The 16,348-nt window shown below is 42.6% G+C and overlaps 2 protein-coding genes across 3 annotated transcripts in view; both read right to left on the minus strand.

The window, feature by feature from the left end:
• Positions 1 to 16,348, minus strand: part of TMEM272 (transmembrane protein 272) — a 123,272-nt gene that overhangs the window by 64,388 nt on the left and 42,536 nt on the right. The window lies entirely within an intron of this gene.
• Positions 1 to 16,348, minus strand: part of ATP7B (ATPase copper transporting beta) — a 164,980-nt gene that overhangs the window by 19,928 nt on the left and 128,704 nt on the right. The window contains exon 22 of one of the 2 annotated variants that reach the window (XM_058437914.1): positions 4,876 to 4,969. The exons of the other annotated variant lie outside the window; for it this stretch is intronic. Coding sequence (XP_058293897.1) covers position 4,969 — 1 coding nt within the window. The 3' untranslated portion in view covers positions 4,876 to 4,968. Of the gene's footprint in view, positions 1 to 4,875; positions 4,970 to 16,348 lie in introns of those variants that run through there. 2 annotated transcript variants of the gene reach the window in all.

Below are 16,348 nucleotides of genomic sequence, written 5' to 3' on the forward strand. Positions count from 1 at the left end.
ATTTTAAAAGTAGTAAGATAAGCATATTACTTAAAGCAATGTTTCTTGAATTTCATCATACATCGGAATCAACCAGAGGGCTTGTTAAATCACCAATTGTTCTGCCCCATCCTTCCGTTCCAGCCACACAGAACATCTCTTACTTCCCTGCAGTGTCTAATTCCCTTGTGATGTTGGACTTTGGTGTGTGTCGCTACAGTAATCGGCATGTTCTTCCCTCAGCCTTCACTAGGATGAGCTCGCATTCATCCTTCAAGTATCAGCCTAGATATGGCTGACTCTGAAGAGCCTTCCCTGATCTCGCAATCCTTCTGGGGTCCCTCTTCCATCTGTGCTTCCTCTGGCCCAGCACTGGTCACCCATCTTCTAGCAGACTGTAAGGTGAAGAGGGCAGAGACCACGCAAGGAATACTCAAAGGCTTTGTGGCTGCCCAGCACCTTTGGAACACCCTTTTTGTGTTTGGGGAATTTCCTGTCTCATCTGTGAAAGTCAGAAATTTATTTCCCAGCCTCCCTTACTGCCAGAACTCAGACATGTGACCCAGACTCCACCAATCACAGGCATCCATGCCAGACCTCAGTGAAGAGAAAGATGCCATATGAAAGTCATTGCGTGAGGGCAGGAAATCAAGCTTTTAGAAGAGCAGGAACAGAGGCCCTGGCAGAGGGGTCCCTGCCTGGGACAGTAGTGTGAACCAGAGCCCACACCCTGCTGCAGGGGCAATAAGGGCTCTTTTGGAGCAATCCAGAACTGTTTCCTGCATAATGTTCTTGGCTGTGTAGCCACTTACCCTCACTCTCTGGCTGTGGGGGAAATTTCCTGAGCTACTTAATATCCTTCGATAAATGCCGTCTCTAACAAGCTAGCAAGAGTGGGTTTCTTTCTCTTTTTTTTAACTAAGAACCAGGCCAAGATAGAGAGTAACTGTCTTGCTTTGAGTTTTATCCTCAGTGCCTAGCAAATCTTGGGCATGCAATAGATACTCAGTACCTGTTTAATGATATAGATGAATGAAGGAAAGAATATTTGATGACCTCTGACTTCCCTGAGGGAAGGAATGTGAGGCCACAGTAGGCGCTTCTCATCCTGCCCCTTCCCAATGAGGAACCACACATCTAGGTTTGTATCCAGGCCTTATAACCCCACACCCAAATGCGAGCAAAGGAAAGATGCCCCCTTGATCCATGGAGGATCCCATTCTGAAGATCATGATCACCTCTTTAACCCCAGGGAAGGGTGAGTCATATGGGTGAATTCTCCCTCTCATGGCTGCAGGTGGGTAGGAGCACACTTCATCACTTGTTTTCCTATTTTTATGCCCACTGTGAGCTCCTCCAGCCAGAAGCGCTGGTTTTGCTCGTGTTTTACGGTTGTGCTGTCTGTGCCTGCCTCCCTCCTCCTCCACAATTTGAAATGAGCTCTTAAGTAATATAAAACAATGCTTCGTGACAGCCTGACTGGGGTTGGATTGCTAGGGGCGGTCACTGCACACTGAGCTGCACATTTGCAGAACTCAGAGCTGGTTGCTTAGCAACAAAATGAGATGCTGGATTAACTAGTTCTAGACCCACATTTCCCTAACCAATGCAGCTTTAACCCTTTGCTGCAGAGCAAAGACCCCGGCAAAGCCTTGAGAAGAGAGAACAGTTGCTCATGTTGGTTGAGAGCTTACTCTGCTTTAAGCACTGTTCTAATGCTGTGCACCACATTATATCTCAATTAATCCTCACAACAACCCAGTGAAGTGGTGCTAGTATTAGCTTTGGTTACAAATGAGAAACCTGAGGCATACATACGGAGCCCAAGGTCACACAACCAGTAAAAGGTGGAATAGGGATTTGGACCCAGGCTGTTTGGCTCCAGAACCCATTTTGTTTTCAACCAAGTTAAAATGCTGCATTCAACAGCCACTTTCAAATGCCTTTCCCTTAAAGCAGCTAAAGTAGGTAGCTCACCAATGGACATACCCGCTTCTTTAGCAGCATGCAAAGTGAAGGAGTTTAACATGCTACTTACACCGCAAATGCTCGCATCCACGGATGACCTGGTTTTGATGCCAAGGCCTTTACCACACATGACACATGACCAAGAAGATATTCTGATGACAGTTCCCTTGGAACTCTCCCCACCTACCCCTCTCCGGACCCGCTGGAGGGTCAACCAGACTCTGACTTGGCCCAGGGGTCATTTCTTGACCTGGCTTGCAGTGATGAGAGGTTGCGGCTGTGCAACGGGCACAGAACTGGGAAGAAAAGAACCTCCCTGCAGGCGCTGCTGATCAGGGCATGAGCACAAGCCCACATACAGCCGCCTGGTCAGGCGCAGCTCCCACTTGCCTGTACAAAACCACCCAGACATACCTTACTGAGGGCCTCCAGGTATGAGACCTGTGGGAGACAGCTGTCTTTTCCTCCCTAGCCACAAAGATCAGCGTAAATCCCAACTCCAAAACCAAAGCCCTTTACTTCTCCCCTGCTCTTCTTCCCTCCTGGGTCTTCACCTAAGGCAATTCTCTCCTAGCTACTTTTCACTCTCTGCCTCTGGTCCACTAGTTTTCCAAGAGCGGATGTCTTTTTCTAAGTTGGGGCTTCACTGACCAGCTCCTTTTCATCCTCAGCCCTGTGCCCTCCCTCCAGTTTGTTCTTTGCAGCCCTCCTGGGGGTGTTCCCCCCCCAAAAAAGGAACAAATGTCACTGGAGGGTGACCAGGAACCATCTGTCAGTGCATTGGCCTCTTGGCTTCTGGAACATCTTCCACAAACTCCCCAGACTCCACCATAACCTCTTTCCAAATTATGTTCTCTTTTAATAGTTCCTGTTCGATTTTCCTTTGAAGTGTGGTCAACAGACCACTACATGGCCCCTGGTGGTCTGTCTATTAAGAGATCTTCAGGCAAGGAATTCAGGGTGTCATGAAATAATTTCATTAGCACATATTTCACCAGTTTGAAAAGAAGCTTAACTGTGGGTACCGAGATCCTGTTAGGTTCTCAATAATTATTACCTATGCAGATTCACACATGCTACAAAGATTGCTCTGTGCCTTGGTTCATACTCAGTTAACTTCACATCATTCGCATTTAGGATATTAGTTATTTTTGTTAAATTTGTACACTCTGATTTTATTATTGTGTGGTCTTATATCCTCATGATTCTAAAATGGAATCACTGAAGGGAGATGATGTTTTCAGGAGCAATGGGTGGTGGGCAAGCAGGTACTAGAGGGTCTGGAAAATCAATTTTTGGTGTGTAAATTTGTTATTAGGTATTGGGAAACCATTAAAGGTCTTTGTTTGCTCACTTATTTTTGCATGTGAACATGTATTTTGCTGTTTATAACCCCAACTATCTTATAGGAGGTGAGATTCTATTAAACAGACAATCCTTTGTTTGAAGAGTACTTTGTTGGGTTTGAGGTGCAAGCTGGAGAGCAGGATGGCAAGAGGTGGATTTCTCTGGAAATCTGGAAACTAGCAGGAAAAATCTGGGTCCTCCAGTCAGCAAAAACTCCAGAATTTCTACACTGCATGAAATTGAAGATTTGGTTAGAAGGGAGACCTAAAGCTAAAGCCCCTTCTTTCAGCCAAAACTTGACACTCACCAGTGTTCCTAGGAGCAACCTGAGAGGCAAGGATTGAGAACCAGAGATAGAAAACAAGTAGCTCGACAAGACGCACACAGCTCTATCCAACCTGCACAATATGATCCCCTCTGAAGGCCTCCTCCCGCCCCAACTTATCATTTAAATGCTGTGTAACTAAACACTTCAGAAGATTAAATGTGATAACATAGGTAAAATGCCAAGCACACAGAAGTCCCTCAATAAATGTCTACTTCCTGCCTTTTCTCCCCATATCATATGCTGCATTACACTAGAAGGCAGGGCAGAGGTTCTGCCTTGTCCATCTCTGTACCTTCAGCTCCTTGCACAGAGCCTGGCTTATTTAGGTGCTCAGTGAGTGTTTGTGTGCTTGAGAGAATGGGCCATAATTTACTAAGTCATTCTACTAAGCTATGTATTAATAATTGAATATTGTGCTTGTTTTAAAATTTGCTTCATTATAAATATCACTACAATGAATATATTTGTTCCAATTTTGGATTGTTTCTTTAGTTAAGGCTCAAGAAAGTAGAAACAGTAAACCAAGAGGTAAATTTCTCCAAATTATTTCCTGATGTGTCTAAACTGACAATTCTACCAGAGCTTTCAGCATTTTTCTTACCAATTTGTATGAAGTATTTAGATAATGAAGATATTAACTCCTATCTTATTTGCTGCAAATCCTTTTCCCACTCTTGTTGTACTTGTCGTACTACTTAAGTACTGATGTATGATTTTATTTCAGTTATACTGTGGTCACTTTTAAATTTTAAGAAACTTAAAATTGTAATTTTTTTCTGGAAAATTTATACTTAGGCCTCTCCCATATATGAGTGTGATAAATAGTCATTGCTATTTTCTTTTATTATACCCCCCTTGTATTAGTTTGTTTTCATGCTGCTATGAAGAAATACCTGAGACTGGATAATTTATAAATTGCAGTTCCACGGGGCTGAAGAGTTCCACAGGGCTGAGAAGGCCTCAGGAAACTTACAATCACGGCAGAAGAGGGAGCAAACATGTCCTTCACATGGCGGCAGGGAGAAGTGCCAAGCAAAGTGGGGGAAACGCCCCTTATAAAACCATCAGATCTCAGCTGGGCACGGTGGCTCACACCTGTAATCCCAGCACTTTGGGAGGCCGAGGTGGGACGATCATGAGGTAAGGAGATAGAGACTACCCTGGCTAACATGGTGAAACCCTGTCTCTACTAAAAATACAAAAAATTAGCCAGGCATCGTGGCAGGCGCCTGTATTCCCAGCTACTCGGGAGGCTGAGGCAGAAGAATCGCTTGAACCCAAGAGGCGGAGGTTGCAGTGAGCCGGGATCATGCCACTGTGCTCTAGCCTGGATGACAGTGCGAGACTCTGTCAAAAAACAAAACAAAACAAAACAAAACCCATCAGATCTCACGAGAACTCACTCACTATTACAAGAACAGCATGGGGGGAATGCCCCCATGATCTAATTACCTCCCACAAAGTCCCTCCCACAGCACGTGGGGATTACAATTCGGATTACAATTCAAGATGAGATTTGGGTGGGAACACAGAGCCAGACCATTATGACCTCTCCAACAGCTTTTTTTTTTTTTTTTTTGAGACGGAGTCTCGCTCTGTCACCCAGGCTGGAGTGCAGTGGCACGATCTAGGCTCACTGCAAGCTCCGCCTCCTGGGTTCACGCCATTCTCCTGCCTCAGCCTCTCCGAGTAGCTGGGACTACAGGCGCCCGCCACCACGCCCCGCTAATTTTTTGTATTTTTAGTAGAGACGGGTTTTCACCGTGGTCTCGATCTCCTGACCTCGTGACCCGCCCGCCTCGGCCTCCCAAAGTGCTGGGATTACAAGTGTGAGCCACCGCGCCTGGCTTATTTTTTAAGTAGGTAACTCTTGAATGTATTTGGAATTAAATTGGTATTTGATATATGGAGAAAGGTAAGGGCCAGAGAGATTTTTCTACACTGCTAATTAGGAATTTCCTTACAATGTATTAAATGACTCTTCTCTTCACTATATGAAGGTTCTTTTGTTACATATTAAATTTATATGTAATATATTTGTATTTCTTGTTTCTATTTAATGTTTAGTTGCATTTGTTAGAATTTCCAAAAGTACATAATAAAAAGATGGTAACATTGGGCTTCATGATTTTGCTCTCAGTTCTCATGACAGGTTGATTTGTATTTACACAGAGATTCTGGTAATTTAAGGCCCAGCAGAGCCTCCCTTAGAAGATACTCTGCACAAGAAAAGCCACAGCCCTGGGCCCCACAGATCACAAATAAACAGACAAAGATTTTTGAGCTTTGTAACCACTTTGGTCAATGGGAACGTAAGCAGAACTGGGCCTCTGGGCAATGTATGTCTCCTTTTCCTCTAGGCTGAGAAACAGAGAAAACCAGTCTGCAGGAGGAAAAAAAGAACAAAACACACTTGCAGAGATAGCGAGGTGAGAGTCCAGCACAGGGACTTCCTGTGCTCCTTACAGCATGCCAGTTTCTGGGCCCTGATCTCCTAAGCCCAGGTTGTTCTATGACATAATCCAGTACCCATATAAGACTTTCGCATTTTCTTATGTTAGCTCATGTTCCTTTTTCTTGCAAGTGAAAAAGTCTTAAGTAACAATAACTGCAAGGGATTGGACAAGCTGTCTACCACCACAACTCACCATCACTCACAGAAGTAATCCATCAAACTCAGGGCTGAGAACATTGCAGATGATTTTAAGGGGTTTCCTGTGTCATCCAAACCCATCTACAGAGAATGTAACAATTAAAAATTTGTACAATTCAGAGGAAGATTTGGAATAGGAGTTGAAGTTAAGATGAGTGGTCGCTATATAAAAGCAAATGAAAAATGTGTCCTTCACCTTCTCACACACACACCCACCCAACATACACATGACCCTTCCACTTCCACCAGGAATTTCAGATCACCTGCTTTGTGCCAGGCACTAAGCATACAACGGTGACTTGCAAATGGGCATTGTCCTCAAAGACTTTAAAATACAGTGGGAGGATAAGACTTAATTTCAACAGAACGTGGCAGGTGCTCAAAGAGAGGTTTGCACAGGGTGGTGAGGAATGTGGAGAAAGGTCATTTAGTCCAACAAGAGGGTCCAGGAAGGGCTTTCTAGAGAATAAAAGGAGAGAAGGAATCAAACAGGGAGTTGAGTCATTATGGATGGCTCAAGTTGACTCCCTGGTTGACAGCAAAAAGAGTCAGATGCTCCAAATATTCTCTTGTAACAACCAGAATTCATTGCTCTTCCCTTTAACATGCCATGGGGCTGAAGGGTGGAATAGTTGGGGGTGGGAGGAGTCATCAACGAAACTGTAGATTTTCTGTTTTTAAGCTCAAATTTGATTTGAGAACATTAGTAATAGAACATGCATGGGTAACAAATGATAGAGTCTGTAGTTTTGATGGGTGCTTATTTTTGGAAAGTAGTAGGTGGCTGCAGTAATTTTGAAGTTTCTAGATTGTTGACTTTCAAATTCAATTCCTTTCACCAAAAAAAAGAAAAAAAAAAAAAAAGTAAGGACTCTAAGCTAAGCTGTGAACAAAGAAAGACTGAGAATCTATTGAAATACTTGAAGAGAACCTGTGTAATTATGAGTCTCCACCCTGAGGCATGGGCCTGTAGTATTAAAGGATTTGGAAATTAGAATCAATTATTTTTAAAAACCTGATTGGGACAACAAGAAGGTAAGTAAATGATGAAACATACAGGGAATTTTTTTTAAGTCACACTGTTCGTTGTACAAAGTTAAATGACAGAACAATACAAAGGAAAAAGTCAGTTGGTCTCCACACTACCTTCCCACCCATAGAAATTACACTCTGGTAAAATAAAATAAAAAAATTGACAAAATAAACACATGCTAATGACTAAAAGGAAAAATCTAGAAGTTGAAATTCTTCAAGACTATTTTTTTCCATTGGGGCCACATTTTTGAATGTGGGCAGCAGGCCCCACAGTCCCATGGGTGCCACGAGAAAACCACAGATCTTGGTCAGTAGCCTCTAAATTCCAGCCATGGAGGGGGTGAGGGATAAAAGACAACAAATCGGGTTTAGTGTATACTGCTCGGGTGATGAGTGCACCAAAATCTCACACATCACCACTAAAGAACTTACACATGTAACCAAATATCACCTGTTCCCCCAAAAACCTATGGAAATAAAAAGTGTAATAAATAGATTCCAGCCAAGGTCCTGGAGAATGTTGGGAAGAGGTGACTGAAGTGATTACGGCCTGCACTGAAAAGTGAGGTGAATTGCCATTGCATAGCCAGAGTAAAAAGAAGCTGAAGGATGAGCCAGTAACAATCACCAAGTATTCCGGGTGTGGCCAAACAACTGAATAACACTGAAGGAAAGGTGTGGAGGCAGCAGTAAGCAGGGATTTAGGTCATACATGCTGAGGCTCTTACTGTGATGGTTGTTCTATTCTGCAAAGGATGTAAAATCTCTTCTCTGGGGCTGTAGGAACAGGGTAAATTGTCATTCACCAGGGATAGTTCTAATATTAACAGCCTGAAAGGTTGTAGAGGACATGGATGGTGTGCCTTGAAAGTTTATTATATTATAATAACTCTTTTTAAAAAAATCAGATAATGAGAAATGAAGGAAGAACTAGAAAGGCAGCAGGAGGAATGGAAGAATTTGAAATCAACCTATCTGATGGAAAATAGAAAGAGGAAGTAGGAGGAGTAAAAGCTTCAAGGGCTGGACAGAAGTGGGGCGGGGTGTTAGTGAACACAAAGCTCTAAAAAACAGCTGCTGTGGTCTGAATGTATGTGAGCTCACAAAACTCATAGGTTGAAATCCTAATTCCCAAGGTAATCTTAGCAGGAGGTGGGGTCTTTAGGAGGTGACTGGGTCATGAGGATGGAGCCCTCATGAATGGAATTAGTGCCCTTATTAAGGAGGCGCCAGAGAGCTGCCCTCCCACCACGTGAGGGAGCAGCAAGAAGACACCACCTATGAACCAGGAAATGAGCTCTCACCAGACACCAAATCTACCAATGCTTTGAACTTGGATTTCCCAGGCTCCAGAACTGTGACAAATAAATTTCTGTTATTTATAAGCTGCTGAGGTTATGGTATTCCATTATAGCACCCCAAAAGAACTAAAACAGTAGGAGTGCAAGAGAGAAAGAGGACACGAGGTGTTGGTAAGGGTTGTGTGGTGTAAGAGTAGATTAGCATTTAATCTATTTTCTGTGGTGTGAGACTAAAGAATTTAAAGACAACAGTAAAGAAAAATTTATTTAAAACAATTTCATTTATGAAATTGTGTTTCTTTGAATGTGACATCGTTTTAGGACTGAACCACGTAAGTCTATGATCTTGTTGGGATTGCATAAATTAGCCACTCATTTACTCATCAAAACCTCATTCAATGTCTAATACGTGCCAAGCACAGTCCCTGAGATTCTATGATGTCATTTAGTTATCCTAGCTGTTTTCAATAATTAATACATACATTGTTAACTGTGCTTAATGACATTTTGGAATTGGACTGTTGGGTCTTTATATTGCTGAGACTCCTACTTCCTATTGAAAGAAAAGCTGTATATGTTATCCCCAGGTGTAAGCTTGTTTATTGTCTGACCTTAAATAGAATATTGAAGCAGTAGTATCCCAAATAATTTTCCTTAACTAGCATCTAACCTTGGTTTTGTAAATTAGCTTCCTAAGAATTAAAAATCAGACAGGTAGAAATACCAAAGCGTGGTCACAATATCTCATAATCTAGTTACATCTTCAAATGAACCAACAGTTATAAAAGTGTTGAAGGGACACAAGGGTGGCATGGGGGGTGAGGACAATTGCCATCAGAACCATGAAAAACCTGCCAAGAATATATTAAAGTGGCTTCAGAAATGGTGAAACCTAAGTGATGGTTCTATCTACTCTGTAAACGTGTAAATATTACAAGCTTTTCATTAAAAAATAAAAAATAAATATAATAAAAATAAATAACAAATAAAAAAATAAAATATAAAATAAAATAAAATAAATAAAAACAGTTGTGTTACAGGATTCCATCAGTGCCGCTCTGCCAGCCAGAAATGTCTGCGGCTGCCATGACCTCTGCCCAGGGCCTTGCTCAGGCCCACCAGGCTTGCTCCACCCACTCCACCCGGCAGGCTGCACTAGGCTGGTGCCCTGGCCTGGTTCCTGTGCCCACCATGCCTCCGGGCTCAGCCTGTGGCTGGACTGGGTGTGCCACGAGTGGCTTCCCTGTTGGGTGCCAGCATCTACACAAACACAGTAGCACCTGAAAACTGGGAGATGCCAGCAACCGTGGAGCCCCAAGGGGCATTACAGCTCTTGCCCAGGGAGTTCTGAGGTCTAAGCTCCCAAGAAATGTTGCAGCATTTGTAGTTCAGCAAGCCAGCCAGGAGGGAACAGTGCCCAGTGGATTCTCTTCTTCACACCTGCAGCTCGGCAAAGGGGGCATGTTACAGCTGTCTTGTTCCTAACTGACCCCAGCTCAGTGAACAGGGGTATGTTACAGCTTTTTTCCCACTCACCATTCAGCAGGTTTCAGGCTCTTGTCCCATGACCAAAAAGGAATGAGGTGCGCGAGCATCGAAGAGTGAGCAAGGCAGAGAAGAATTTTCTTGGGCAACGAAAAGCTCTTGATCTGAGAAGGGACCTGAAGTGGGTAGCCCTCAGCTGCGAGAGGGGGCCCTAAAGTGGATGGCTGTCTGTGAGGCTGAGTCCGGGGTTTTTATGGGCTTAGAAGGGGAATGCATGCTGATTGGTCCATGGGTGAGCTTTGGAAAAAGCACCATTCAATTGGTTAAAAGGCATCATCCAGAAAGAATCAATAGAGAGAGAGAGAATAAGACAGGGACTCTAGTTGTGGACTCTATCTGGGCCTGGCAGCTCAGTTTTCAGGCTTTAAACTGTCTTTGGTTTGAAGGTTAGGTTTCACCAGGGACTCATCCCTGTCTGCCTAGGAATTTGTCTCCTGTTGCTATTGGTTGAAAACACAACTAATGACGACACTTGAATTGTGTCTACACCTGGCTTATGTTTGCCAAGTGCACTTGTGAGTTCTCCTCCATCCATGTAAAGCTCTGCTTCCCTTGATACATCCATTCCTTTGTCGTTTGATATTCCAGCTTTCATCCATTCTGCTCTTTCCCTTTGTAACTAAAATTACTTTAAAATGATGTCAAAGTAAAAGTCTGTGTTGCCCTTTTAGGTTGGAAGAGTGAGGGAAACACTGGCAACGTTGAGGGACTAGGTTTTCAATTACTGTCAATAAGTGATACCAAGTACTTAATCACTGTCATTTATTGACCAGTGTTCATGTAGCATCAATAAAGAGGTAGAGAATGAGGCACCCTCCTGCCAGAATTCTACAATAGTTAAGGTTTGCTTCTAGAAAAGCCTATCCTCCCACATCCCTAACATTTCCACAGTAAATAAGGAAATGACCCATAACCTGTATTTGACAACAGGCAAGATTCAGGGTTGATCTTACATTTTCCACAGATGGGGAGCCTAGAAAGTGAAAACTGGTTGTGGCAATGTTGACCTGGGTTTAAGACTGTTTCTGTCTCCTATTCACTGTGACTTTATTTAGATGTCCCAGGCTTTGCTCTCTCCTTTGCAAATATTATACTTCATAGGGTTAGTTTGATAACGACATGAACAAATATGTGAAATGAATAGTTGATAGCCCTAAAGCAGTGTACTAATGTATGGTGTGGACTACGGTATAGCCTGACAATTAAAATGTTGGAGACTGGAAGCAGATCAACTTGTGTTTGACTCCTGACCCCTCCACCTGACTTGGTCATGTATGCTGACACTGGTATATGACCTCAGTAGTGTATAGTGAGGTCCTCTGACATTGCAGTCAGACTTCCCAAGTTTGAACCCTGACTCTTCCCCTTGCTAGCTGTGAGAGCTTGAAAATTTTCTCTGCATTCCTTAATTTCATCATCTATAACAAGGAACTTACAATGGAGCCTACCCCAAAAGGCTCTGATGAGGATTAGCTAAGCTGATACATGTAAAGCACTTAGGACATTACCTGAAACATAGTAAATGCTTGGTTATGATGATGATTAAACTCTCCAAGTCTCTGTCTCCTTGTTTGTAAAATGAGGAAGTTATAGCTAGTCCATAGGGCTGGTGTAGGATTAAATGAAACAGTGTTTTACCACCTACACAATGGTCTCAGGCACAGAAGATGCTTTCGGGGTCCAAGTGGTTGGTGCCATGATTTGTATGCCAGTCAAAGTCAGTCATGGTAATTCTATCCTCTGGCCACTAAGTTTAGAAGTGAGCACCTGACCCATTCCTGTCCAATAAGATGTGAAGTTCAGTCTGCTAGGGGTATCCATGAACACTTTTGTCTCTCTTGAAAGAGACCAATAGGAAAAGACTCTGATTTGTGTCTGGATGTGACACTTATCCCTTTTCACTCAATTTTCATATATAGCATGTATTAATCTGTCTCACAATGCTATGAAGGAATACCTGAGAATGGGCAATTTATAAATAAAAGAGGTTTAATTGACTCACAGTTCCGCATGGCTGGGGAGGTCTCAGGAAATTTACAATCATGGTGGAAGGCGTCTCTTCATAGGACAGTAGGAGAGAGAATGAGTGCCAGCAGTGGAAATGCCAGACACTTATAAAGCCATCAGATCTCGTGAGAACTCACTCACTATCACAAGAACAGCATGGGGTAAACTGCCCCCATGATTCAATTACCTCCCACCAGATCCCTTCCACAACATGTGGGGATTATCAGGATTATAATTCAAGATGAGATTTGGTCGGGACCAGCCAAACCATATCACAGCGTAACAGCAAATAAATGGGCATGTATAAAATTTGCAGTTGCCAATACATTCCAGTAGAATAAAATCTCTGTAGAACAAAAAGACTTATAAAGAAGCCAGGCTCTGGGCTGGCTTTAGTGTTTGTACAGAAGCAAGTTTCCCCTCCTAGGCACTTCCCTTTGTATATAGACAGTCAGACCCTGGTCTTGTGGAATTGAATGTCTTAGACACACAACCACATTACCAAACCATAAGATCCTAGATTTCAGTCTCTGTCCCATCTGAAACCAAGCCAAACAAATAAATGTCCAATGAGAGCAAAGAATTTCTAAAAATATAGCGAGGGCCATATACAAAGCTTGCCAGCCTTATGCTCCAAACAAAAACTTGGGGGTTATGATGTTTCTTGGATCACTCAAAGCTCCATAAAGGAAGAAGCTTGTAATCTTCAGAAGGCTTTCTTCCATGTTCAGCTTCCCCACCTGGTACCTAGAGCTTCCATCACACCCATCATTCTCCTTTATTTGTGTACGAATTTTACCCTCAAGGTACTGGTTTGGGAAGGTGGTGTAGAGATCTCAAGAGAGAAGAGACTAAGATTAATGCAGATTACAAGCACCTAAATGACTGCAGACTCTGGAAAAAATAAAGAGGTGCTGAAGGAGAAGTTGGGATTAAAAAGCCAGCAGGTGGAGGACTTTGGTTTTAGTTTTAAATAGCTGTCAAGTTATTAAACAATAATATTCACATTTGTTGAACAGTTAGTACCTGCCAGGCAATCTTCTAAATGCCACACATATAGTAACTCACTTAATCTTCAAAATACCCTACGAGGAATGAACTTACATTATTACCATTTTAAAGATGAGAAAAATAAGACACAGAGCTGTCAAGTGACTTACTCAAAGTCACAAAGCTAGTAAAGGGCAGCACTAGGATTTGAAACCAGGTTGTCTATCTCCAGAACCAATGCTCTTAACCTCTCCACTGTTGGCGTCTTAAATAAAGATTATTATCTTTTTCTATAGATAAAACATTTTCTGAATTTTTTACATCATTCTTACTTCAAGTTATACTTACTACAACATAATCCATTACAAGCAAAGATTTGGGGCAGTATCTTGGAGCTGACTGTCATGATTCCATCTTAGTAAGTTCCCAATCACTGGAAATTTCTGGCTGGTAAATAATTAAGTAGTGAGAACTAAAACCAAATATAGTTTGGTCCCTGTGCTAAACAATGCTGAGACCAAGTGAAATAACTTAGTTAGTTGCTCCAGAAAGTACTTGTTTCTGAATGATAAGACTGCAAACCAACTAAAATAGTTAACTTCTGAAGACTTAGCTGACTCCTCAAAACTAACTTGAAGATCTTTACCTTACCATGCTCACCAATCCCTAACCGTTATATCAGAAATTCTACCCAATACCAATCAATTCTCCACTTGCAAGACCCACCTTAAAATTACCCAGCCTAGGATCTAAAACTCTATAAAGGTCTTCTCCTTGCTTTCCTCTTTTGAGCCACTACTAAGTCCCTACAAGGCAGTGTGCTCTCCACTGCAGTAAGTCTCATAAACTTGGCTTTGCTTGGTGTAAAGGTTTGCCAGGTGGTCTTTTGGGGGAGTTGATGGTTGTCATTTGAATGCCTTCACCAACTGGGGGTTAGCCGCCCATACTTCTTAGAGTCACTCGATAAACATCATTAACTGACTAGCCTGGACAACAACTTAGCAATTACCTGAGCATTGCTTCCATTCTTAGACATCCTTCAGCTGCAGGATTCTGAAGAATGGGGCCCCAAGATGGCAAAAGAGAACCAAAGGAAACAGTGATTCAAGCCGTCTCTATTTTGTTTCTTTTAAGATTTGTTAAAAATAAAAGATGATATTAACAAAATTTTTCATTTTGAAAATGAAGACCATCTTTCTATACACCTGCTTTATTTGCTGACAGACTGCCCAGGACAGACAGGACATGCCTAGACAATGAATGTTTCTGCTGTGAAAGTCCTTGGCTTTGAGCTTGTTCCTCTACAATAATCCAGTAATGCATATCCTTATGTGGCTCATTTTCTGGCCTACTTAAAGGGAATTAGAGGTATTTGTTTCCACGACCAGACCGCAGCATGAGGAAAATTGTGAGCCTTCTGGCACAGTAAATCCTTGAAGACTCTGCCAACTCTTCTCAATCCTTCACTTCCTTCTCCTCCCATTCTGGAAGATTCCAGGTCCCCTGGGGAACAAGGGGCTGCTGAGAGCAAAGGCAAGTTGGGCCACTTCTAGTTCATCTGCCTCCTGCCCTGCCTTATGCCTCCTACCTCCCAATGCCCAGTCATCTCTAGTTTTCTGGGACAGACATGAGTTTATTTCATTTCATTAACATCTTTAAACATATACACACCTGTATAACTTCATATAAATGGTAAAGTGTGATTGCATTATACATATTGTAATTTTACTTGACACAATCTTTTTTTTTTTGAGATGGGAGTTTCGCTCTTTGTTGCCCAGGCTGGAGTGCAGTGGCGCAATCTTGGCTCACTGCAAACTCCGCCTCCCAGGTTCAAGCAATTCTCCTGCCTCAGCCTCCCAAGTAGCTAGGATTACAGGCGCCAGCCACCACACCTAGCTAATTTTTGTATTTTTAGTAGTGACGGTGTTTCACCATGTTGACCAAGCTGGTCTTGAACTCCTGACCTCAGGTGATCCGTTCACCTCGGACTCCCAAAGTGCTGTGATTACAGGCGTGAACCACTGCGCCCAGCCTACTTGACTCAATCTTATAAAAATTTATTTCCTCTTTCAGGGATCCCACCTCTGTAACCTCCCTGTCACATCAGTCCCCTCCACAAGCACCTTCCAGGCTACCCGTGTTAACAACCTTTGTGATTATATACCAATATAGATGCATATAAGATTTGCTTTATCATTTATAGTCATCCTATGCACACTTCATGCATCTTTTCTCACGTGACAGTACTTTATAGGAATCACTCCAAGTAAATTGGTACAGTTCTAATTAATCCTTTTTCTTTTCTTTTTTTTTTTTTTTTTTTGAGATAGAGTGTCAGACTGTCGCCCAGGCTGGAGTGCAGGGGCTCGATCTCAGCTCACTGCAACCTCTGCCTTGCAGGTTCATGCAATTCTCCTGCCTCAGCCTCCCAAGTAGCTGGGATTACAGGCATCTGCCACCACGCGTGGCTAATTTTTTGTATTTTTAGTAGAGTGGGGTTTCACTATGTTGGCCAGGCTAGTCTCAAACGCCTGACCTTGTGATCCACCCACCTCGGCCTCCCAAAGTGCTGGGATTACAGGTGTGAGCCACCGTGCCCGGCCAGTTCTAATTAATTATTTTTAATGGCCACAGAGTCTCTCTGGTGATATGTATTTCACCACGATTTTTTTAACCACTTTCCCACTGATGGGTATATACATTGTGTCCAGGTGACTGTTTGCCACAATGACAACACTGTGATAAACACCCTTGAACACATTTTCATTATTACTGGTGGTTTTCTAGCTGTGAGATAATTTCTTAGCAACAAATTTCTGGGTAGAAGAGTATCTTTTTTATTTTAACAATTTTAATACATATTGCCAAATTGCTTTTCTAAAAGGCTTTTCTAGAAGTATTCACACTTTTCCTCATATCCCTTCTGTTATGGAATGAATTGTGTCCTTCTAAAATTCATATATTGAAGCCCTAACCTCTAAAGTGACTATATTTGGAGATAGGGCCTTTAAAGAGGTAATTAAGGGTAAATGAGATCATAAGGGTGAGACCCTGAATCAACAGGACTATGGCCTTACAAGAAGAGGAGGAGACACCAGGGATGCATGCACAGAGAACAAGGCCCTGTGAGGACATGATGAGAAAGTGGCCATCTGCAAGCCAAGGAGAGAGGCCTCAGGAGAAACCAGCCCT

This window comes from Hylobates moloch, unplaced genomic scaffold (genome assembly GCF_009828535.3).
Source record: "Hylobates moloch isolate HMO894 unplaced genomic scaffold, HMol_V3 SCAFFOLD_4, whole genome shotgun sequence".
Lineage (NCBI taxonomy): Eukaryota > Metazoa > Chordata > Mammalia > Primates > Hylobatidae > Hylobates > Hylobates moloch.